General features: G+C 33.3%; 2 protein-coding genes across 3 annotated transcripts in view; one reads left to right on the top strand and one right to left on the bottom strand.

The window, feature by feature from the left end:
• Positions 1-1,109: 1,109 nt before the first annotated feature.
• LOC125652190 (midasin-like) lies at positions 1,110-14,116 on the top strand. Its single transcript, XM_056166641.1, has 2 exons — positions 1,110-1,206; positions 10,513-14,116. The coding sequence occupies exons 1-2, from the start codon at positions 1,189-1,191 to the stop codon at positions 14,059-14,061; spliced, it is 3,567 nt and encodes a 1,188-aa protein (XP_056022616.1). The 5' UTR covers positions 1,110-1,188; the 3' UTR covers positions 14,062-14,116.
• A 4,562-nt stretch (positions 14,117-18,678) lies between these two features.
• LOC125651441 (enhancer of mRNA-decapping protein 3-like) overlaps positions 18,679-25,494 on the bottom strand; it is a 21,984-nt gene continuing 15,168 nt past the window's right edge. For both annotated transcript variants that reach the window (XM_048880030.2, XM_048880031.2), the window contains one exon: positions 18,679-25,494. This exon is cut by the window's right edge and continues 773 nt beyond it. The gene's annotated coding sequence lies outside the window, so the exon portion shown is untranslated.

Below are 25,494 nucleotides of genomic sequence, written 5' to 3' on the forward strand. Positions count from 1 at the left end.
TTGTTTTTTTTTTTTTAGTTTTTTACAAATTGTTCAGATTTGTTATTATGTGATAGTGAATTTCACCATGACTAGTTATGTGTATTTCTAGAATTCTCTAGTCTAAATGATTGCAGTACTTTAAGCATCGACATTTCCCCACGAATATCAAATCTTAAGAAATCGTTTCCTAACTTCATTGTAGATGGAGCAGACAAGCCATGGAACTCGCTCATCTTCTACCCAATGTTCTAATGTAATGTATCCTACACACAAATAAGTCCAAAAAAGTTATCATCGTATGAAAACTAGATAACAAAACTCTGATTTTACACTAATAGAGATATTAAAAAAACTCTGGTGTTACACCAATCGATATCAAAACCCTCTGGTTTTACACCAATCGATATCAAAACCTCTGGTTTTACACTAATAGATCAAAAACTCTGGTTTTACACAAATAGATAAAAAAAAAAAAAAGGACTTTGGATTCGCACCTATAGATTTCATTAAAAATGATTGACTAGGAAATTTTTGACGAAAACCCCCACACGAATTTAACATTGAACCCTATGGGGTAATACATGTCTTGAACGTCTGGGATATATATATATATATATATATATATATATATATATATATATATATATATATATATATGTATATAATATATACATGTATATAGTATATATACCACTCATCTAGATGGTCAACATATTCCCAGTGCTTTCTTTAGCTTGGGCCGGCTAGACAATCCGTTATTCCTCTCGTACACAGACGGTATTTCTGTATTATAGATGTATCAATGAAATAAAATTTTCAAAACTCCAGGTGCGTTTGATATATCCAAATTCTCCATCTGTTTTATATACATGTATAGAACCATTTCCTATAAAGTAGTTTCATATGTCTCGCTTAACCAAAATATCATATTTAAACACTGCATCTAAAACAATGTTACATGGTAGATAAAGTCCTTCTTATATTAGAGTTTACTTGTACAGGTTATTTTTAAAACTACAGAGATTGTTAAATATCGTGATTCTGAACCCTTATTAAAACTTTGTATGACTTTGATTGATGATTAATTAAAATCCATTTAATGTGATTGATTCTGATACCTGCCCTCCATAAACAAAAGGTGTTATATAAAACAATTGCGTTGTCGGAGATTGACTTCAGTGAGGCAGATAGGAACATGAAGGACCAATGACACTGTGTTGTAAGGTAAGGCTCGGGATTTTTAGACCTTAATGACCATTATACATGTAGGTTTATTATATTTTTTTTTAGAACTCCCCCCCCCCCTCTCTCTCTTCTTTCAAAATCTGTTTGCTTTTGTGGTACACGCACTTCATTCTCTTTATCAAAATACATGTACATGTACCATACCAATTCATTAAAATCTATTGCAAGGACTATTTTTATGCAAATTTGACAACTAATTTGAGAAATTAGTTGATGTAATTTGACTTTATATACACTGATCACGTGATATATACTCAGTTTTGCGACTGAAGTGGCACACAGTCCACAGTGCACGTTATATATCGGTTTCAGTCTTCAAACTGAATCTTGTACATGAGTGAAAACTACACAGGAATTGATTTACAACACCTTTGTACCAAGAATTATCTCTAATTATATAGTCATGATAGTGATTTGTGATAATATTGACTGTGATATACGAAACAATGGAATTGAATCACTTTTAATTTTGCTAGAAACTCAAACTTTGACGAAAGTCAACCAATAAGGAGAAAGACTGGGAATTTTGTAATTTACGAAATAAAAGACTCTGGAATTTGCATTGAATGGAAGCATGTTCTTGGTAAAAAGTACGTTATCTCACAAGATTAAAACATCCACAATATCTAGCAGAGGAAATGGTTGATATGGCATCAATAAGAGAAGTTATTTTGGAATATGAAATCCATAAAACATTATATTTACAAGGGTAAAAGAGTCAGACTCACGTGCAATTCCCATCCTTCTCTTTTCGGTAGCATTAAAAGCTTTGAAAGTGGGAACAGACAGATTTGACGAAGAATACATGAGCAAAATTTTCTTTGGCAGATAAAAACCCAATGGCAGTGTTAAAATGGGCTTTATATTAGATTTAATCTTCGTTCAATAAAAATATATCTTATTTAAATGATGACAATCTTTATCTAATGTTCAATGATTAACATTTTCATTTAAATCATCAATTGTTAATTGTATACTCATATTTGAATTCTTTTCCTTAAGTTATGAATAAAATTAAGATTGTTAAACATATCCTTTCTGTTGAAGTTCATTAAATATTGATACTGCTTTAATCAAAATTAACATCTCGTTAAAGAACAATATTGATTTTGTCATTTATTACTGGTATATATGTTGTGGTTTATATCATTTTCCTTTAGTGTTCTAAATTTAACATTTGTACTTCACGATGAAATATTTTCTATCGATACAAATTGTTTAGCCGGGTTCTTTCCCTTGTACTTTGCAGACATGATCAATCATTCTCTACCCAGAGTTTCGTGCGCTTCTCGCACTACACCTCTGTCAACGGCTTTTTACAGAAATCTTGTAAAAGTTTCTTTGATCCAACATTTATGTTTTGGACTAAATATTTAGTCACATTATGATATGTTTTTGGTGCAATTAAATTGATGCGTACTGTAAATTGTTTAAAATCGCCGTTTTCTGATCATAAATTTGGAACTGAAGCTTGCGTAACGCGCACTCTGGTGAGAGAATGATGAATCAATTCTTAGTTATGCTAACCTAGTAACTCAATCAGTTCTAATTATGATACTCGCTAATTTAGAATATTTCAATTAAAATATCAAAAATCTTATGGTCCGTATGGGTGGCAGAAAAGGTGTGGATTACGATAACACACTATAAACTGAAGATACAAAGCGAACTATCATAAAACAATCATTCATTAATCAAAATAACGCTAGATGGCGCTCTAGTCATTACGGATTGGAGTTAGGATATATATACTGTGATAAAAAATCTTATTCACAACCATGTAAAAAGTGAAATGCGAGTGGATAGACGAATTCCTCTTCTGTTTTGAAATGGACTTTGTGCGATAAAGTATATGTACATGTACATTTTAGTGAGAAGTTTGGTGCCTTGAGAGCACAAAGTTTTCTTCATATTTAGGCCTATATATATATATTTTAAAAAGACATAGTAATTTCATCGGAAATGTTACAAATAAAACATTCTAAATATTATATAGATATTTGAATTCAATAATTGATTACATTTATACAGGTTAAATTTAAGTTATTTACACATGTATATATTCAAGTGGCCGTTGAATTATTTGCAAATGCTCTCGATGGAATGGAATGGATTAAAGATGGAGACATTTTGGAGATGCTAGTAATTTTAAGGCTAAATAATTATTAACAATATTTCAAAAGTTTATCATTTCTAAATTCATCACTTTTGTGGGCGGCCTACATGTGTTTGATTCTGTGTGAAGAAAATGAAAATCATTATTTTCACCCCAAAAAAAGTAGCTTTTTGTTTTGACATATTTCATATAAGAAACAATTTCACCCTTATACTGGAATGGTTGAGGGATACGAAGTTGAGAGATTTTGTTTGAATACAGCGTAGGACAGTGTCCTTATTTCGAGCAAACATCACTTCTTTGGTTAAAAAATCTTACTCCAAAAGTGTTGTTTATTTTTGCTTTGGGGTCTCCAGTCCTTAACCTTTGAATGAAAAACAAACACTCCATAGTTGCTACTCCCCGCCCTCTTTTTTGGATCCGCCTCTGAAGGGTTATTTTCTAAATACAGTTGTATTGCAAATTTGCAATACGTGCTAGGAGTATCCATGATAACGACTTGTTTCGATATTAAACCCTAGATATCAAATACTGCAAGTATTATGATACCAGACATTGTTAAAATTATGTAATGAATTATAAATATCATAGAATTGTGTCATGATTATAATATGAATTTGCAACTATATACTTTTAAAGGATTTATCATAAAATTTCATCAAAAAAGATATGTTATATTCAAAAGATTCAAATAAATGATAAACTAATACAGTTGTTCTGAGGAATGGTTTTCTGGTCGAATCGTAGCGACCTTAGATATCTTCAAGATCAAAGTGTGTATGAATCGCGATAAATATAGTACTTTTTAACGACTTGGAATATTCCGACAAAAATGATAGTGAAATATATAAATACGAAGAATTGATTTATTTTTTGAAAATACATAAGGGTATGAACATCAATGCTTCACGCCAGCATATTTTTCACGAGCCACTAACGCGCTCCATGCAGTATGCTGGCGTGAAGCGTCAAAGTTCATGCCCTCCTGTATTTTCAAAAAAGAAATGTATTTCTTACATAGCATCACGTGAATAACTACATATAATATTGTTATTGTGAGTCTTGGTCATTTCTGTGTTTTTAATTTATTTCTTACATAGCATCACGTGAATAACTACATATAATATTGTTGTTGTGAGTCTTGGTCGTTTCTGTGTTTTTAATCTATTTCTATCTCCAATGTTTTGGGTTGTCTATTTTCCTCCGGTCATTGTTGATTCACATCTGGGTGTGTTGACTTTATTTGAAGGCGTTCATTTTATATAGTAATCATTAGAACGTAGTTAATTGTTTTGCATTAACCGCATAATTATTTTACCAATTCCTCCTCCCAAAATTATGTCTATCGTGAACAATACGCTATTCTGCCTTTTTGTTCAGAATTTTAAGATAAGGAAAATCAAAGGACAATAAGCAATTCTATGCTTCTTTGACACGATGTCTCTACATTTCTATGTCTGTGTAACAATCACACAAATGGATGAACATGTATACCGACAAACAAACGAACGAACAAGTCTAGAGAGCCACGTTTTTCAAACCATGTAATCAATGATACATCTAATAGTTTCTGTTAATCACAGGTTCATTAATTCCAGGTAAGGATATCATTTTCACCTATTGTCATAAGTCACAGGCGTTATACGTGCAGAAAAGTAAAAAGGAGAGAGATTTAAGAGACAACCCAATTTAAGTATAGCACCACGTAGTATGCTAATGAGGAAAACATGTGAATAGTTATAAAATGTCAATGCCTTGTGAGCTCATCGCACGTGGATCGTGTTTATTCTTGATAACAATGATCTGAGACCATACTTCTAGATATGTCACATTAAACAGAATTGATAAACAAATGTACATGATATTATATTTGGGGGGGGGGGGGGGGGGGAAGGAAAGTAAAAATGAAAAGAAAAAACAATCAAACGAAACACAACCAAAACAAAATACAAAAATAAAATAAAATTAAAAAGCAACAAAATCAATAAAAAATACAAAAAAAAAAAAAAAAAAAAAAAAATAAAAATACAACCCCCCCCCCCAAAAAAAAACCCACACCAAACCAAGCAAATGACCAGTAACCACACGCGTATGGCGACATTTTTATCTTTACTTTTTCACCTTGTATCTAGAAAAGAGACCAATGTTTCCCCCACTATAATATATACTCAGGATTCTGGCCTCGGGTGCCATTGACGTAATGTGTTAAGAAGAGGTAGCGAACATCCCTTGTCAAGTGTGTGGTACTGGACGATTTAACACAAAAACCGAGATCCATGCCACTTGAGACGTTAGCACAACTACTGAATGTCTCGGCATTGGTCGAAGTTCTGGTAACATCATTCACTGTGCTAGTGAAGGAATCTCAAATTTAAGGAACGAAATTTACTTCAATCAATCATCAATCAATTACTAGGTAATCGTACGCTGCATGGACTCTTTTATCTGAATTAATCTTAAAGGACACATCTCGTGTTTTCAAAGTATACAGAATTATATGCATTTTGTCTTCCTTATGCTTATAGAAATTAATTGCAATAGTTCGTTCGCTGAAGTATTGCGATAATTAGCCACAATACGGACTTAAATCTAAGCCCCGATTTCAAAAAGCCTAGTTAATTAGATAGGTAGTCACGTGGTACAGTGACGTCATATGCGACCTTCGTCGATCAACTTGTTGTAAAAGTAGTGTTAGATATTTTTAAAAACTCGGGTTTTAGGGGCCTAATTTATTTACCATGGATAACATTTAGTTCGATGTTGACAAATTTCCCGAGTCTTATATCTTTTAGCCACCAGTGCGAGAAAAGCGAGTATGAAATCTGCATAGATTTGCGAGGAAGTAATATTTACATGTATACATGGGATCACTGTCTAAACACTATTTGGTAATGCCATTTCTGTAAACAACTGTAATTAGCGTTGTTGCTTTACTAAAATAAACAGTGCAATTATTATTAAATTTATTTTTGGAGAAGTTAGATAGGCCTAAATTATGATACGATTATGTATCATTGACAACTAGGGCTACTGTCACGGGTGCATTTCGGGGGGGGAAATAATAATGATCAAACTTATTGTGAAAATCACAATACTTTTAAATTATTTTATTAAAGCAATTTTATTAGGCCTAATAATTATTTTTTGTTATTAACACGTTGTTACTTACGAAGTGGGAGCGCGGCGTGCTGTTGTTGTAAACACGTACGCGTTTCTTTAAAAAAAAAAATGAAAGCATTAATTATAGGCCTAATTCAATTCAAAAGTCGGAAAATATTTTTTTTTTTTATTTACAATTGAAAGTTCAATTATCTTTTATCTTTAAATTTCCTTTTTAAAACTACCAGTTGGTAGACACTGCTAGCATAGTTCTGCCTATATGTTGTTACAAGGTGAAGGTCAGTTGGTGCGAGTGTGTATTGAATTCGAGAGCAGAACGGAAAGCATATGCCGTAGGCCTATATGTAACAGTGCGTACCTTCGATAGAACAATTTTCTTGCAGTTTATCTACGTCTTTGTCCAAGTGCTTGTTTGGAAAAGTACAGGGACAAATTCTACTGGGAGTTTTTATGGCAAAGTCGTTGTGCCGACAAAAAATATTCACGGCTTGTCCCTCATACCTTCCTTCGAAAATTGAAAAAAACACAGTCCAAATCCTCTCTACTGACAGCAAGTACACGCTTAAACGGCACAAAACACCCTAATGCAGTGTTATTTACAAGCTGTTAATGTGATAATTGTTTGTTTGTCAATTAAATCTAATCTGTTTATGAAATGGCTATCAACTGTTTTCAAATCTTCTCGCTCGAGGTCGCATATGACGTCACAGATAATGGCGCGTAAAATATCGAAGAAAATATGCATATCGCAAGATTTGAATTTCATCGCTTTCAAATTCGAAAATTACGCAGACTGTTTCATTTAAAACACATGTAAAGTAGTTTTAGGCATGAAATGAATTAATTTTGCTGAAAAAATTAAAAAGTTTAAAAACATGAGATGTGTCCTTTAATGAATTGATTATATACATATTTACATTCAAAAATGTAAATATTTAGGCAGTTAATCTTTCAAATGCTTGAAAGCATCTTTCGCATCTGTCATCAGCAGTAGGTGGGATTATGCTATATTGAGAACAAGAGGGAGTTTATTAACGTACCAACGCCTTGCTGTGACGTGGTAGACTGATTGATTACGGTTTTACGCCGTTTTGGCAATATTTCAGCCATTTTACAGCGGTATATTTAAGTTTCAGGAAGCTTTCGAAAGACACGTGACTTCTACGTCCCTCTTATTGTGATCAGAGTTTCCGCCTAAAAAGACGCATGTTTAACCATGCATACGACCCCTAAATCAGATAGACATGATGAAAGTAATCGGTCAATTTTGGTCTCTTCCCCGTTATATTTCATGTAAATCAACATAATTTAACTATCAGCTGTAGTTTGATTACTGTTTCCAGTATTTCTATCAATGTTTCACCCCCAGAATTTATAATTTCTTATAGTTTAATAATATGCTTTACCAGGAATTGCTTTTATAAAAGGTATTAAGTCGATAAATTGCGGTAAAAATTTGATTTTGTATCAGTGTGCAATAAATGTCCATTGGCAATGTAAAATATATCTGTTATTACATTATATAATGAGTTTGTAAGAAAAATAAAATAAAAACAAACAAGAAAAAAACAATCAAAAAACAAACAAAACAAAAAACAAACAAAAAAACCAAATAAAACCAACCAACTAATTTTGTAGAATAGATCATATTAAAATAGTTCAAGAAATAATTCCCAATCAATTATTGAGACAAATCATGTATAGATTTCTAGAATAACAAAACAAAGTTAACTGAATACTTTTGGCATGTCTCGGGGTATCTTTAATTCTTCCGCCTTATGACACCGTCATTTTCAGCAGAATTACCTTTACGAAATACGAACTTCCGGTCTCTGATTTGTCATTGATATATAATCATCATTAATTCAAATGAAGACAGCAATAATTCAATTACTGCCCGCAATAACTGAATTATTCTTCTTTTCAATTGAATAGTAGCGCGTATCAATTCAATTAAGGCGCGCAATAATTGAATTATTGTTGTCTTCAATTCAATTAATGATATTATTATTCAATTGAATCGAGCAAAAATTCTTTTAGAGATAGCCACTATCATGACTATATAATTAGAGATAATTCTTTTAGAGATAGCCACTATCATGACTATATAATTAGAGATAATTCTTGGTACAAAGGTGTTGTAAGTAATAATTGAATTGAAGTCGAATAAATGCGCAAATCAACTCAAATCAATTGTTTTCGTCAATTGAATTAATGCCCGCAATAATTCAATTATTGCGAACAATAATCGAATTGATGTGGTAATCAGTTCAATTGATGAGAGCAATAATTGAATTGATGATATCTTAAACATATCTTCAATCGTTTCAGTTCCTGTTAATTTGGCGCTCCATAGCTTTGATGACGACGACTTATCTAGGACTAGTTTGATTAAGTTCCGCCGATGATATCTTAGACTTTTCTAGGACTAGTGACTGCTTTACGGCCTTTATTGGGGCTATTCTTACGTCAAATGAACTGAAAATTTATACATGAACTTATATCAGTGGGTAGCAAATCAAGTTTGAGTTTGGGATTTCCTGGCCTATTTTTCACAGAACTATTGACCTTGAACTTAGCAAATAATGCCACAAAGCGGAGCCCTTTTGTGATATGTAGTTTTTCCAGGATGTGTACAAAGTTTCTAGTCATCCACAGAGAGCATTTGGCTCTTTCCTTTATACCACCCCCCCCCCCCCCCCTTCCACCGTGGACAGATTTGATGAAACGAGCAGCATCTCATACACATGATTTTATTCATAAACTTTCAGGTCAAAAAATGTCTGCAAAACAGGACACAAAGGTTTCACATAAATTCACTTGTGTTTCATCTCTTGTCATGTTGTTACTGTTAATCATAGGTTGTTACTGAAATCAAATAAAAAACTGAACCCCATTCTCATCAATTGTCATAAATTACAGATGTTCTAACAGAAAGGAGAGAGGGGTGATGTTTAAGAGACAAAGACATATATATTTCTACCACACATATTCTAATTAGATATACTAGCACTGTCATTGCCTTGTTACCGTGTCACCTATAGGGTATTAATTAACACAATGATACGCAGTTACGTAAGTAATTTTTTTAAAACAAAAATCAAAAGTAAAATTGTGTTGTTCCATTTCTTAACAAATATTACTACAACAGCAACGATACAGCAAAACCAGAAGACAGCTATTTATAATTACTTATAAAACCTACATAGAAATATTTTCTCTTTCAAAAGATATTTAAAATCGCAAACAATCAATTCATCAATGTCTCCTTATCGAACATTCCGGAGGTGTACAGAGTTATAATTATCGTTAATAATCTGCAAATACTTCTGCGGTATAGCTAATCATGGACAAACTTTACATAATTAGTCATGACTTTAATAACAAAATGTGTTGTTGTTTTGGGGTGTGTTTCAATATCAACGCCCCTTAGATTTCAATAAGGTTGTTGATAAGGATTTCTGATAATACCTGCTTTGATCTAGATAGACTGCCACGTACAAAAATGGACCATTACACAACATATATGAAGAAATATATTTTAAGAATGGAAAAATGAATTAGAGAGGATATACAGCACATGTGCATATATTTCCATCAGTTATGAAATATGTTATGTCAGGGCCAAATACCACTGGTATTAAACTGAACAGCGAGGATGATAGTAACGGAAATGAATGATGATAGTAACGTAAGACTTTCGTTACTATCATCCTCGCTGTTTTTTCAACGACGAATTTTCTGTTCATATGAGCCGTATAAAAGATAAAATAACACCTGATCGTAATTGTTGCTAGTGTATGATATTTCTTGCCTACATATCATTCGCAAATAAACAATACAAATAGATATAATAAGTAAACGTGGTCTTTCCGGAACTTGGGATGATAGTAACGATCGTTACTATCATCAGTTTAATACCAGTGCCATAGCACGCGGTGCACAAACATAGAATTATTATACTATTATTCGCTACTAAATATGACGATTTAAATCAAATTATCTCTGGCTGGCACGATGGTAATCTTTCTCGTCTTCTAATTTTACAGATGATGTTTGCCTGCGTGGTTTTTGTAGCAGCATTCGCCTCAATAAACGCTGCAGCTGTACACGTAGGAGAGACAACTCTTACAGGGGGACTTCTATCAAACAGCAGTACAGTGGCTGAAAGAGATGACGACCAGAAAACAGGGACTCCTCCCTTCATTGCTGACAACAACCATTTGTCGACAATGGGCAAAAGGACTGACATGCCCATTAATAAGAAATTAAGGCTCACTATCGACATTTTGAACAAACTTGTGGAAAAAAAGAAAAACTTCACTGATTCCTTCTTCAGTCTTTTCTTTAAATTGAAAGACTCTGGTGAAATATTACGCGCTGCAAAAACCTTTACTTTGAACAACATTACAAAGAATGACAATACAGACTTCAAAGGTACAACAGAATTGTCACCTGCTGCTGATGTCATGTCAATTAACAATGTTATAAAAGAAACATCTGCACAGTCCAGGTCACCAATAATGTCGGATATAAATAACAGTCTACCAAGTGTGCTTCTAGACAATGGTTTCAACGCAACTTCGGTAAAATTCATCAAAGCTTTATTGTCAAACATGCATGACAATGATACATCATTACATAATCCACAGAGACGAATATCACAAACGATCCCTCAGTTTTTATTTGAATTTGACGGTGAAGACGTTGTGCGAGAGAAAATAAAAAGAGACGACGATGATGAAGAGGGAGACGAGGAGAAAGATGATGAAGATGGAGACGAGGAGAAAGATGACGAAGATAAACCAACTTTGACTTCAAACTTTCCGATGAAACAATTTCCTCTCGACACATCCTCTGAAGATGACGGTCCTTTGAATCTTATACCGGATCACAATTGGGGTTCAGAATTTCCACTGACACAAATGCAAAGTAAAATACTTTTTGAAGACGAAGAACCTCTCAATCATATACCTGTTCGTCAAATCCAACCTGTTCAAAAAATTCAGACTTCGGACATTCGGAGAAACAGACAACAGGAATTAAACCCGCCAGGTAATACTCCAAATTTTACCCCACATACCCTTCTTGCCTCTCCTCCACAAAGAAATGCGAATCCAGAGGAAGAAATCACAGTTCTTGAAAAGCTTCTAAAATTTGCAGAAGATTTTCCAAATGATAATAACGAAGTTGCTTCTTCTATCCAAAATGAAAATGATCTCTTTGAAGCCTTTAATGGTGGCCATTCCTTCTTCAATATTCAACAAGGTGATCCTATAGATAAGAAATCAGACAGTGGTCAAGAAAAGGAGAGCGAAGAGGATAGCGACGTTGGTCGTGATATTGAAAACGAAAGTGTTGTTCGTACAGACACTCAAACGTCAGAGAGGAGTAGAGGCCAACACGTTTCACAATCTAATACTGCAGATTTGATTGCTGCGTTGTTTGCTGATGACCAGCCGGAAGTCAGTGTCATAAAGTTTAACGATAATCAAGAAGTGCAGGAAAAAGACAGTGATGAGGAAACTGCAAACGAAGTTCAAACGCTTTTTGAACAAACTTTCTCAAATGAAGATGATGTCGAAAACACGAGGACGCTAGATAAAGGAGACAATGATTCGAGTGAAGATGATAAAAAAATAAACATTGCAGAAGCTCGCAAGGAAGAAGATTCCGCGAGTAATGAAAATAACAAAAGTAGTACCCATGTCGATCTCGATAGTGGAGTAGACAACGCATCTAACAATGATGATTCTGGCGAACGAAGACCTCTGTCAGAAAGCAATGAAAAAAGTGGAGAGACCATATCAGATGAAAACCTAACCAACTCTGACAGTGAACCTGGCGATAGGGATCCAGAAAGCACCGAGCAAAGCTCCAGTAAAGAAAACTCATTTGAAAAATTCAAAGATTCTTCCAATGGATCAGGAGAAAGTACCACTGATTCGGAGATGAATGAAGTATTGGATCGTGGGTCTGACGACAGTGATTTGGAAGGCGATGAACAAAACTCCAGTGACAAAAAGTTGAGCACATCTAACGAGGGAGATTCAACAAGCGTTGAACAAGATTCAAGTGGTGAAAACTCGGAAAGTAAGTCAGTTGAAATTGATTCGGACATTAAAGACAAAGACTCCAGTGAAGAAAATAAAAACACCGCGTCTTCAGTGGAAAGCAGTGACAGTAGCGAAGAAGACACCCTCGTAAAACTGCAACCTGAAGTTAAAACTATTCAAGATCGCAAACCAGTTCGCAAACCTAAGAAACCTTTTTTACAACATAACCTTCCCCACAACTATCAACTGTTTAATAAACCCAAGGAAAACGCCCCAATTCCACCGGACAACAGACGGTTTCCTATCGAAGAACCAGAAGCTGTCGCACCACGAGAAACACATGAAAATAGAGATCTTTCAGAAGATACACTCATAAAACTGCAATCAGAAATTAAAACTGTTAGACATCACAAACCAGTTCATCCACCCAAGCAGCCTTTTCAACAACATAATCTTCCCGACGAAGATATATTTCAACCGTTGGATAAACCCAAGGTATATACCCCTGTTCCACCTGACATCGGACAAATTTATGTTAGAGAACCAGAAGACCCACCACAAGAGGTATATGAAAACAGGGACTTTTCATACCTAGACGATGATATACCCGGTAACTTAAACCTCCCACAACCAATTAGGAATGACAATGATCTCATCCACGCTATCTCAGAAATTGAGAACACACTTCCTGTGGAAATAGAACGGATCAAACTGAGAAATATTCAAACTAGAAACAGAAAGAAAGAAAGAAACCACAAGATTACATTAAATTCAATATACGGTAGAAATTATGGCAGACGGCAAATATATAACCGATATTTAGGCGGTACAGATTATGGTAGACAACAAGGATATGCACGATATTCAGGCGGTACAGATTATGGCACACAACAAGGATATGCACGATATTCAGGCGGTACAGATTATGGCACACAACAAGGGTATAAATGGTATTCCACGACAGGGGACGAGAACGATTACGGTGCAGGACGAGAGTATACCACGTATTCCAGAGATGCAGACGACTATTTCACAGATACAGACGACTATTTCACAGATACAGACGACGAAATAAGGCCAATATACACACTACCGAGACACGGAAGTGATCAATTGCTGAAATTAACTTCAAAGGAACTAGACGACTTAAACCAAGTATACAGGGCTACCAAATATCGTAGGCCTACCCATCACTATCCAGGCGTTAAAAATGGACACGAAGAGTGGAACAGCAAAGTACGATCCAGTCTTCTGCGTGGGAATATGGGCAGACGCCGGCGTATATACGGAAAACGACATCACAGAATAGGTCCCAATGACAGAATGCTGACTCGCGGACGATATGGCGCAAAGAGACGATCGATATTTCGTCCAATGCGACAGTATCGCAGAGGAGGAAGCTCTCGATTGCTACAATATTTACTGAGAACAGAGACTTATCATCCACACACACGCACGCACACACATGTGCACACACGCAAGCGCGATTTGAACGGCGGGAAATGGAAGTCAACAGCAATGCTTTGTGAATCCTATTGCTGAGAAACATTGTTCATGCATGTAGGTTTTAATTTATTACTAAATGTTTTTGATGATATCTTGCTTCATGTTTTCTTGGTTTAAGAAGTTTTTTCCATAGAAAATCAAGCATTGCCGATGTAGTATGGGTGTACAAAGTCGTTGGTTTCCGTAGTTTGGTTCATGAATGTGTATTCCAGCAATAGGAAAGCTGATGCAGTACAGAGCGAAATTTACCAATGGTCTTACAAACTTTAAAATGGCTATATAGACAGTGTCAACAATCAGCTTTATATCTTCGTATCTAACACTATATGCATTAATATGCGTGTGCAGTTCTGAATTGATGAACAAAAAATCCCGATCATGGAAATTCGTTGCGTCATCTTCAGTCTGGTTTTCATGTATTTCCCACTACATCAATTGTCAACGCATCATCTTTCAAAATTATTAGAAATTTATTATATCTTTAACCCATAGTAATTTATTAGTTATATCTTTAACCCATGGGGGAAACCTGAGCATGTACTCGGGGCTTAGATTTAAGTCTGTATTGTGGTTAATTATCGCAAAATTTCGGCAAACGAAGTATTAAAATTAATTACTATAAGCATAAAGAAGGCAAAATGCATGTGATTTTGTATACTTTGAAAACATGAGATGTGTCCTTTAAGTCTACATATTCAGATGAAGTATTCCCAAACTAATATATCTTTGAGGAAATTAAAATAGTTTATGCTAGACATAGATACATACAATGAAACCAAAAGTCCAACTAAATCTATACTACAAAAGGATAATTGCATGCTATTTTGGCGAATTGCATCTTTATGGAGCGCCAAATTAACATCAACAAAAATTTCAAGATATCATTAATTCATTTATTTCGCGCATCAATTGAATTTAATTTAAACTATATTTTATTCACAAAGTGAATGGGATCGGGCAGCACTGCCAGCAGGCATGGCCTATTTAAGCCCTCTCCCTACAACAAGGTCAAGTGTGAAATGGAAATACACGGCACACACATATACAAATACATAACAGATACACCGGAGAACAATCACATGAATGTTCACATATATATAAATAACAATAGATAGACTAAGAAAAGTTTCGATATATGCACACATACATATGCACATATACACACATATAGAATGAGTAAACCAAAAGAAAAAGAAAAATTGAATTGCTCATCAAATCAGTCATCCTCCTCATCTACTGCGCACATCAATCTGATAGAATTACTGCTCACAAAATTTAATTCGGAGCTCGGTAATGATTTGATGATCGCTTTCGTTCAGTTGAAGATATCTGTAATGATTTACAACGATTTTGTATAAGAAAATAATCCATTGTGGATGTGTTGACTTAAAAATTGAAGATATCTCTAATCAAATAGTTGCTCTCCCCAAAAGAATTATTGTGCATATTAAATAAATTAATGGTAACAATTCAATCAATGCGTGCAATAATTTAGATTCGAAGATGTTAACCTTTTGAAGAGATTGTTGGGTGCATCAAATGAATGGATATCTTCAAATAATAAAAGATACCGTCAATTATTTGAGTTTATGTTAACTTGGCTCTCCATACACCTTCTGGGGTAAAAAAAAAAAATCAACGGACATAATGACAAATTTTGATCAGAAAAACCCAATTCAACCTTTCAAGTGAGGTAAAGAGAATGGTTGTTACCTGTAGCGTGTCGCAATATATTCATTATCCTAGCTACTATTTTCACATAGTGCACAGTTACTTATAAAAGTGTACTATCACGATTTCTGTTTTTCGTCTTCTCCAAACTTATCACATTTGATATTAATCCATTCAGAAAAATAACGATTTCCTCATCAAACTGGTGAATGGGCTGATTATTTGCATATAATATTAAATCAACAGCAAAAGAATGCTGGTATCCTGGGATAGAAACATTATAAATGACCCATATTTATATAACTTCCTGGGATAGAAACATTATAAGTGACCTATTTTTATATAACTTCCTGGGATAGAAACATTATAAGTGACTTATTTTTATATAACTTCCTGGGATAGAAACATTATAAGTGACCTATCTTTTTATAACTTCCTGGGATAGAAACATTATAAGTGACCTATTTTTATATAACTTCCCGGAATAGAAACATTGTAAGTGACCTATCTTTATATAACTTCCCGGGATAGAAACATTGTAAGTGACCTATTTTTATATAACTTCCTGGGATAGAAACATTATAAATGACCTATCTTTTTATAACTTCCTGGGATAGAAACATTATAAATGACTCATCTTTATATAACTTCCTGGGATAGAAACATTATAAGTGACCTATTTTTATATAACTTCCCGGGATAGAAACATTGTAAGTGACCTATCTTTATATAACTTCCTGGGATAGAAACATTATAAGTGACCTATTTTTATATAACTTCCTGGGATAGAAACATTGTAAGTGACCTATTTTTATATAACTTCCTGGGATAGAAACATTATAAATGACCTATCTTTTTATAACTTCCTGGGATAGAAACATTATAAGTGACCTATTTTTATAACTTCCTGGGATAGAAACATTATAAGTGACCTATTTTTATATAACTTCCTGGGATAGAAACATTATAAGTGACCTATCTTTATATAACTTCCCGGGATAGAAACATTGTAAGTGACCTATTTTTATATAACTTCCTGGGATAGAAACATTGTAAGTGACCTATTTTTATATAACTTCCTGGGATAGAAACATTATAAGTGACCTATTTTTATATAACTTCCTGGGATAGAAACATTATAAGTGACCTATTTTTATATAACTTCCTGGGATAGAAACATTATAAATGACCTATCTTTATATAACTTCCTGGGATAGAAACATTGTAAGTGACCTATTTTTATATAACTTCCTGGGATAGAAACATTATAAATGACCTATCTTTATATAACTTCCTGGGATAGAAACATTGTAAGTGACCTATTTTTATATAACTTCCTGCGATAGAAACATAAGTGACCTATTTTTATATAACTTCCTGGGATAGAAACATTATAAGTGACCTATCTTTTTATAACTTCCTGGGATAGAAACATTATAAGTGACCTATTTTTATATAACTTCCCGGAATAGAAACATTGTAAGTGACCTATCTTTATATAACTTCCCGGGATAGAAACATTGTAAGTGACCTATTTTTATATAACTTCCTGGGATAGAAACATTATAAATGACCTATCTTTTTATAACTTCCTGGGATAGAAACATTATAAATGACTCATCTTTATATAACTTCCTGGGATAGAAACATTATAAGTGACCTATTTTTATATAACTTCCTGGGATAGAAACATTGTAAGTGACCTATTTTTATATAACTTCCTGGGATAGAAACATTATAAGTGACCTATTTTTATATAACTTCCTGGGATAGAAACATTGTAAGTGACCTATTTTTATATAACTTCCTGGGATAGAAACATTATAAATGACCTATCTTTTTATAACTTCCTGGGATAGAAACATTATAAGTGACCTATTTTTATATAACTTCCTGGGATAGAAACATTGTAAGTGACCTATTTTTATATAACTTCCTGGGATAGAAACATTGTAAGTGACCTATCTTTTTATAACTTCCTGGGATAGAAACATTGTAAGGGACCTATTTTTATATAACTTCCTGGGATAGAAACATTGTAAGGGACCTATTTTTATATAACTTCCTGGGATAGAAACATTATAAGTGACCTATTTTTATATAACTTCCTGGGATAGAAACATTATAAGTGACCTATTTTTATATAACTTCCTGGGATAGAAACATTGTAAGTGACCTATTTTTATATAACTTCCTGGGATAGAAACATTATAAATGACCTATCTTTATATAACTTCCTGGGATAGAAACATTGTAAGTGACCTATATTTAAAACTTCCTGGGATAAAAACATTACAAATGACCCTCTTTATATAAATTTAAGATAAACATTGTAAGTGACCTATCTTTATACAACTTTCATCCTGAGACAGAAACATTGTAAGAGACCGATCTTTATAACTTTCAAAGGAATACAGTTTCAACTGTCCAAACCATACTTCTGGTTCATCAATACAGTTGAACTTTGGTATCTTGAACATTCATATCTCGAATGCCATGGATATTTCAAAGTTAGTTGGAAATCCTTCGAGTAGTTTAACCTCAACATCTCGAACCCTCAAACATCTCGATTTGGGTTAGAATAGGTCCTCAATACCCTTTACTTGTAGCATGAGGTGACTAAATGGGGCAGTTCTTCAGATGAGACCACAAAAACTGAGGCCACGTGCCATAGCAGGTGTAGCAAGATAAAGATCCCTCCCTGCTTAAAGGCCCTTAGTGCCAAGCATAGGCCTAAATTTTGCAGCCCTTCACCAGCAATGGTGACGTCTCCATATGAATGAAATTTTTTCAAATGGGATGCTAAACAATAGACAATCACACATCTAAATGTTTTTTCTCAGTCCCACCGAGTTCAAGATAATGAGGTTTGACTGTATGTGGATTCCTTGAGCAAGTTTGGCCAACTTTTCTGCTGTGACAAAGCTTGTGAAATATGTGTTGAGTGACATATTAACACATAAATCAATAATAAAGAATACAAAGTATAATAGGTCAATTTATTGTTTAAATCTTTAATTTGCACCACTGATATAATAACAGGCTGATCCAGGTAGTTGTGTAAAACAAATAAAAAGTTTCGCAGGAAAGTTAAATATGCAGTGTTGCTTCACTAAAAAACATTAATTATGCTGTTGTTACTAGAAATCTTACGGTAAAGAATTTTGTTCTGAACAATGCTCATATATACATTAAGTTACCATATAAAACAACACCAAGATCATTCCATTCTTTTACAATGCTGTGGATTTGAATTAGTTTAAACAGCTTTTGCCAAAATAACCTACCTTCTAACAAATTTACTTGATATTGAAAGTAAGTGAAACAAAGAGGCAAGTTCGCAGAATTCAATAATTTGGACATGTATGCTCCTGGTATAGGACCCACACATCATAACATATGTCTTGTTCAAAACTAACATTTAATGAAATGAAATTTTATTTCGCTTTTCATCAAATTTGCCTTGTGTTCACACATAGAACATTTTATGAGATTGATTATACTAATCAAAGTTGAAAACAATTATCATTTAATCCAAGAACTTAAGAAACCATTATAAAAACATGTCAAGTTTTTCTTTCTTTTTTTTTTATATTAAACTCTTCTCCAATTTTTGATATGTGCCACAACTGTTTCTAACCTATATAAGAGCACCAATGACTTGACAATTAATAATTTTTCAGATTGTGAGCAAGGCAATATAAACATCAACTCACAAATATCCATAAATATCATAAACTTTACAAAGTTAATATGCTTTTCACTAATGTTAGATAAAATCTTTGGTGTAGATGAAACCTGATCTGCACAACTCTGTAGAAAAATCAACACCATCATTTTACAAAACCAGATCAACAGGGCTAAATTATGTCATTCAGGAACTACATCTTTCTTTTTCAACCCCCCCCCCCCTCTTCTAATACCAACATACTATTATAGATGTTAAAAATCCTGGACCACCTTTATGGATTTAACATATATTTTGTGAATAACATTTCAGTAACAGAATATATATTCTTTTTAAAAATTCAGTCAATAAAAGAAAAATTTGCATTGTTATGACACAGTAAATGCCCTATGAAGACTGCAACACTTAATTATTTCAGAGTTCGTGTGATGCTAATAAAATAATTATCAATAAGAATAGAAAAAAGTCATAAAATAAAACAATAAAATAAATCTACAATCAAATCTACTGATCTACCTTTACTACAGAATTCCAGATTCCCAGAATCCTTCATTCTTTGCTCTTCTCATGTAACAGCCATGTGATACTTGTATCCATGGCCTTACTGATGTTATTCCATCCGAGGTCAAATATCTTTCCAAAATGTAAGATGGTACAATATTGTTACAAATTAAAATACAGCAACATGAACTCCTTTGCAAGCCACTTACCAGCAAAAACATAATTATACTTGTCGATTTCTGATACCAGACAGAAAAACACAGATATGTAGATTTCTCATACCAGAGAAACACATACATGTAGATTTCTCATACCAGAGAAACACATACATGTAGATTTCTCATACCAGAGAAACACATACATGTAGATTTCTCATACCAGAGAAACACATACATGTAGATTTCTCATACCAGACAGAGAAACACATACATGTAGATTTCTCATACCAGAGAAACACATACATGTAGATTTCTCATACCAGAGAAACACATACATGTAGATTTCTCATACCAGAGAAACACATACATGTAGATTTCTCATACCAGAGAAACACATACATGTAGATTTCTCATGCCAGACAGAAAAACACATACATGTAGATTTCTCATACCAAACAGAGAATAATATTTTTCTACATCTCATATTTTGCTGTATATTCGATGTTTATATAATCTCAGTTCCTGACAATAAGATTATGGTATAACAATTCTAAAATGTTATTTATAGACCTCTCTGCATAACAATACACATTAGAGGGGCATAACCTGCCAAAGTCACGTTTACAGAATGCAGATTTTTACCAAAATGACTAAAACAGCTTTACCTTATGTAAAAACCACCACTGACATATTAAAATCCATACATCTTGACATCTTTTACTGTAATTTTGACATTAGAATTTCTTTTGTTTTTATAAAAACAATGGCCAAAACACATTAACATTATTGTATGAAGTAAATAATTTGTTGAGGAATAATGCCATATAATTTTCATGAAATTTGATTGGTGATTGCTTTTTTTTCACTCTCAGATTTATTTTTCATAGTTAAACACATTCCAGCATTTTAATCAGGGTTTAAAATTAAAAAGTTTTCCGTCCCAGTTGACAGGTAGTGCCCCTTCAGATATTATTCTATCACATTTTGGATGGTTTAAAATTAACATCACAAAGCAAATGTTAGCGCAATGCAACACGTTTGTCTTCCAAGATATAAACAATCCAGATTTTGAAATAGAACATTTCATATATGACTACAAAATTTGTACTTGGCTAAAGATGAAAGCAGACTGGTTTTCCAGTACCCCAATCTGCATTTCTGACACTTGACAGATGTTTCAGTCATAACAAATTTTATAGTTTACAAAAATCAGGATAACGAAGCAAACCGGTTCTGAACCAGTGCAATATTGGGTTTGATGATCACATTTTAAAAGTCATTTAAAAAAGTCCATACTGACAATTAAGATCAACATTTTCTACTAATAGTTAATTTTGAGATATGCATTGAGAAGCTTGATCAGTGTGGAGGTAATCTAAACGGAGAGACTTAAGAAACCATTTAACGATGTATCATTCTTTCATATAATCACATGACCAGGATAAAATATACAGTTCGAACTTAAACGAATTTTGTTATTCTCTTTAGAATTAATCAAACTCCACTGCTTCTCAATGATAATGGTCTCCCTTTCTTCATCATGATATTGCACATACATGTATCCTATAAATGGCTACTTCACAGAGACCAATGATGGGAATGAAGTCATTACTTAGATACCATTGGTCACATGTTGGTCAGTGCAAGTTAATATCTTAAACTGACCTATACATATAATTTAATCAACACAAGGCCTCTACATATTATTCATAACATACACCATACATTTCAAATTGACCCCCCCCCCCCCACCAAAAAAAAAAACTTTGCTTATTCCATAATTAGTTTACCCTTAGACAGAATCTGAGCAAATTTTCTACAAAGGTTATTGCCTCCAATACAAAATATTTCAGAAAAATGTGAAACAGCATGTTCCTTGAATATCAAATAGAAAATGGGTACAATTATAATTCTGATTGTCACAAAATAAGGTAATCCACACAATACTACACGATAAAAACTTCACATTGCAAACTCTTCAATTTTGTAGCAAGCTAGCATTAATTTTGTACTGGATATGTTAAATTTTCTGCTATAATAAACGCCAAATACAATTCCAATGAAGTTATATTCAAAAGTACTAAAATGACAATATCTATAAAAAGTTATGAAAAATCATGGACTCTGATAATTGATGACGATACTGCTCTCCCTACATAATCCTACCATCCCTGCGACAATTTAATACAATGTTCCCTGTAACAGATTAATACAGTGTTTATAAGCAAAACAAATGGTGACACTACATGTACTAATGCTGACAGTACACGAGTGTCGCACACTAGACATGAGACCATGTTCCTACCAATAACAAATATATCCATTACATTAGAAACCATTTATACTAAATTCATTCATCAAAAACAGTATGACCTCTTTTCTGACACATTTTACAGTCACGCAGACAGCACCACTTATTACAACCTTTCATTCTCATTTCTTTACAATGTTTCCTCTCTCTCTGGTCAGTTTACAAATGTCAAAAGATCATGTTTGCAACACTCTTGGGGAAAAGATGTTCTCTTCTTGTGAAAAGAAAAAAAAAGTTACATATAACAAAACTATTTCACAACTGTGTTAATGGTCAATATACATTTAAAAAAGAAAGAAAGATGATGTCCCTTAAATGTGTCTAGTCTGTAAAACAACATGTAATGAAGTTCTTTCAAATGAATTACAAATGTTGGATTTCAGCGTTTCCATGTCTCATTAAGTAGTTATGAAAACTATTTCAGTAACCCTTGTTAGTTAATAGTAGAAATGTAATATCATATTGAATTTTCAGAGCTTTAGCTGCATAAAAAGAAAACAGTTGGTTTACATAATGATATGCATACAATACGGAATCGGATTTCAAAATGATGTAACTCTTAACAAATACAATGCAGTAAAATAAAAAACCAAAAGTTTAAAGTATGTGCATTATAATAACTACCTTCCAATTAAGGAACATCTTACAACACATGTGTTTTTTAGTCATCTTCTGTACAGTATCTGACAAAGATTAAAACATGAAGCGGTACTCAAAGCAGAAGGAAAAACTGTTAACAATATACATGCATAACATGGTAATATATTTTGTGACAACTTTGAGCATGCATAAATATCATAATATTGGTTTACTGTGTGGAAAAAAATTTAATTATCAATGATCTAGGCACTAAACTTCAAAGCAGTCAAACAGGGACAAAATTTGCACCAAATATCCTGACTGTTGCAGTTTAACAATTTACATATTCACAAGCAAATAACAAATGGCACATGGACATAAAACGACTCTCAAATTACGGGAATGCAAATCTGTCATGACCAATGAAAAAATTCATCCAAGATAGGAATATGAATTTAAAAAAAAAATCTACCATTCTATGTATTATGCTTTATGTAGGAGAAACACCATTTCTCTTCCCCGAAAATTTGTTTTTTTTTCACAAGTTAAAAAAATGTAACATTCTCAAGTTCTACGCATTGATATATCATACTTTCAAAGTTCCACTAATTATTGTTTTATTATTGGAACATCTTATGCCAAAATTGCCTAAATAATATCTAAGGTCGCCTAAAACATTTTACATGATATGTCAGTTTCTTTCAGAAAAAAAATTATTATTACAGAATTAAGTACATAAATTGCATACAAAACATTATAAATACATTCAAAAATATATAAAACTTTTGTGAGAACCTAAACAACTTCACAGCTGCAACAATAGATCAAGGGTGACAACTCTTTGCTCCTAAGGAAAGACATTCCTAGAGTCCATTGCACCACACCATTACATTGCACTATTTTCTAATGGTCCATTCCTTCATATTATGAATATGAATATTCATGTGTTTCTCTTCTGCACATTTTTTTCCCCTTCAAGTTATCTTTCTCTATCCTTCACACTGACAGAGATCCAAACTTCACATCGACAGAGATCCAAACTTCACATCGACAAAGATCCAAACTTCACATCGACAGAGATCATCCTGGCCATTCTTCAGTCAGATTAGTAATCCATGACTGTTCTAAATGTTCATAAGCTGCCACACGTTTTCACACAATTAAAACAAAGGCATGTCCATATATGTAGTGTTTGATCTGCAGCAAATAATAATGTCTCTGTTATGGTAAAATTGTCCACTTTGTGAATCCATGTTTCCATGGGAATGATGTATGTATAATGCCACATGTTTGAAATACATGCACGATATAACATTTATGTTATTATACATGGCTATGTACAAATATTCCAATTGTTATTGCACAAAATAAAATATCTACAAATTTCAAGAGATCATATGAAGAAGTATCATACTACCTGCATGTATGAATGAAAAAAATCAAATATTACCTGCCCTCTCAAAATTTAAGTGGGAATGATTTTAGGTTATATTACTATCAGACTTGTTCCCTTCATTGATCGTAGCATTCAACACTGTTTCACGTACATTTTCCGTAAAACACAGATCATATTCTCTCACTGATAATTTTGTGAACATTTCATTGGAATAAACTCAAGAACCCCTTACACTGAGTAGTCCCCCCCCCCCTAGTCTCTTGACCAAAGCTTTCAAACTAATACCTTTAATGACTATTTCTAACACACATTTTTGACATAATAGCCCCCCCCCCCTGTCACTTAACTAAAGCTTTTACACTAATACCTTTCACGACTATTTCTTCTATGGAAAAAATATATACATTTTTGACATGGTAGCCCCTCCCCCTGTCTCTTAACCAAGGCTTTTACACTAATACTTTTCACAACTATTTCTTCTACGAAAAAAATATACATTTTTGACATAGTACCCCCCCCCCCCCCCTAACCAAAGCTTTCAAACTAATCTCACACATTTCATCTATTTTGATGTATCAGAACAGTCCTAGCTATACATTTACCAAATATTTTTTCCTTAACACACACAAAAAAGAAAGAAAAAAAAAAAAAAAAACGACAACAAAAAACCACATTGTTGAAATAACGTGAGTTAACATATTAACTTCCAATAGTGTGGCAGATGCCTGGCACACTGAATTCAAGAAACATTTTTGACTGAAAGCTGCCAGATTATGTGAGACCTAGATGTGTATTGGCCCATGCAATACACATGATCTGACATTTTCTATGGGTGTAGGAATAGGATTATACATGAAATAGATCACTGAGAAACATTCCTTTTCAAAATTGAGTCCATTCATTGCCACTACTAGGACATGTTTTCCAACTACGCTACTTAAGTTTCTGTGCAGTCTTTGACAAGTCTACATATGTACATGTGAACAAATCATATCATTTTCATGTGGATACCTCAGATCACGTGATAACACTGGGTACAAATGCCTCAAACAATTAAACCAAAACTTACTTCCCAGTAAAACATGTAAACACAATCAGAACCAACCTTGACACAACTTTAAAAATGCTTACTTAAAATGACATATACTTTGGGAATTATGGGGGA

Source organism: Ostrea edulis, chromosome 5 (genome assembly GCF_947568905.1).
Source record: "Ostrea edulis chromosome 5, xbOstEdul1.1, whole genome shotgun sequence".
NCBI lineage: Eukaryota > Metazoa > Mollusca > Bivalvia > Ostreida > Ostreidae > Ostrea > Ostrea edulis.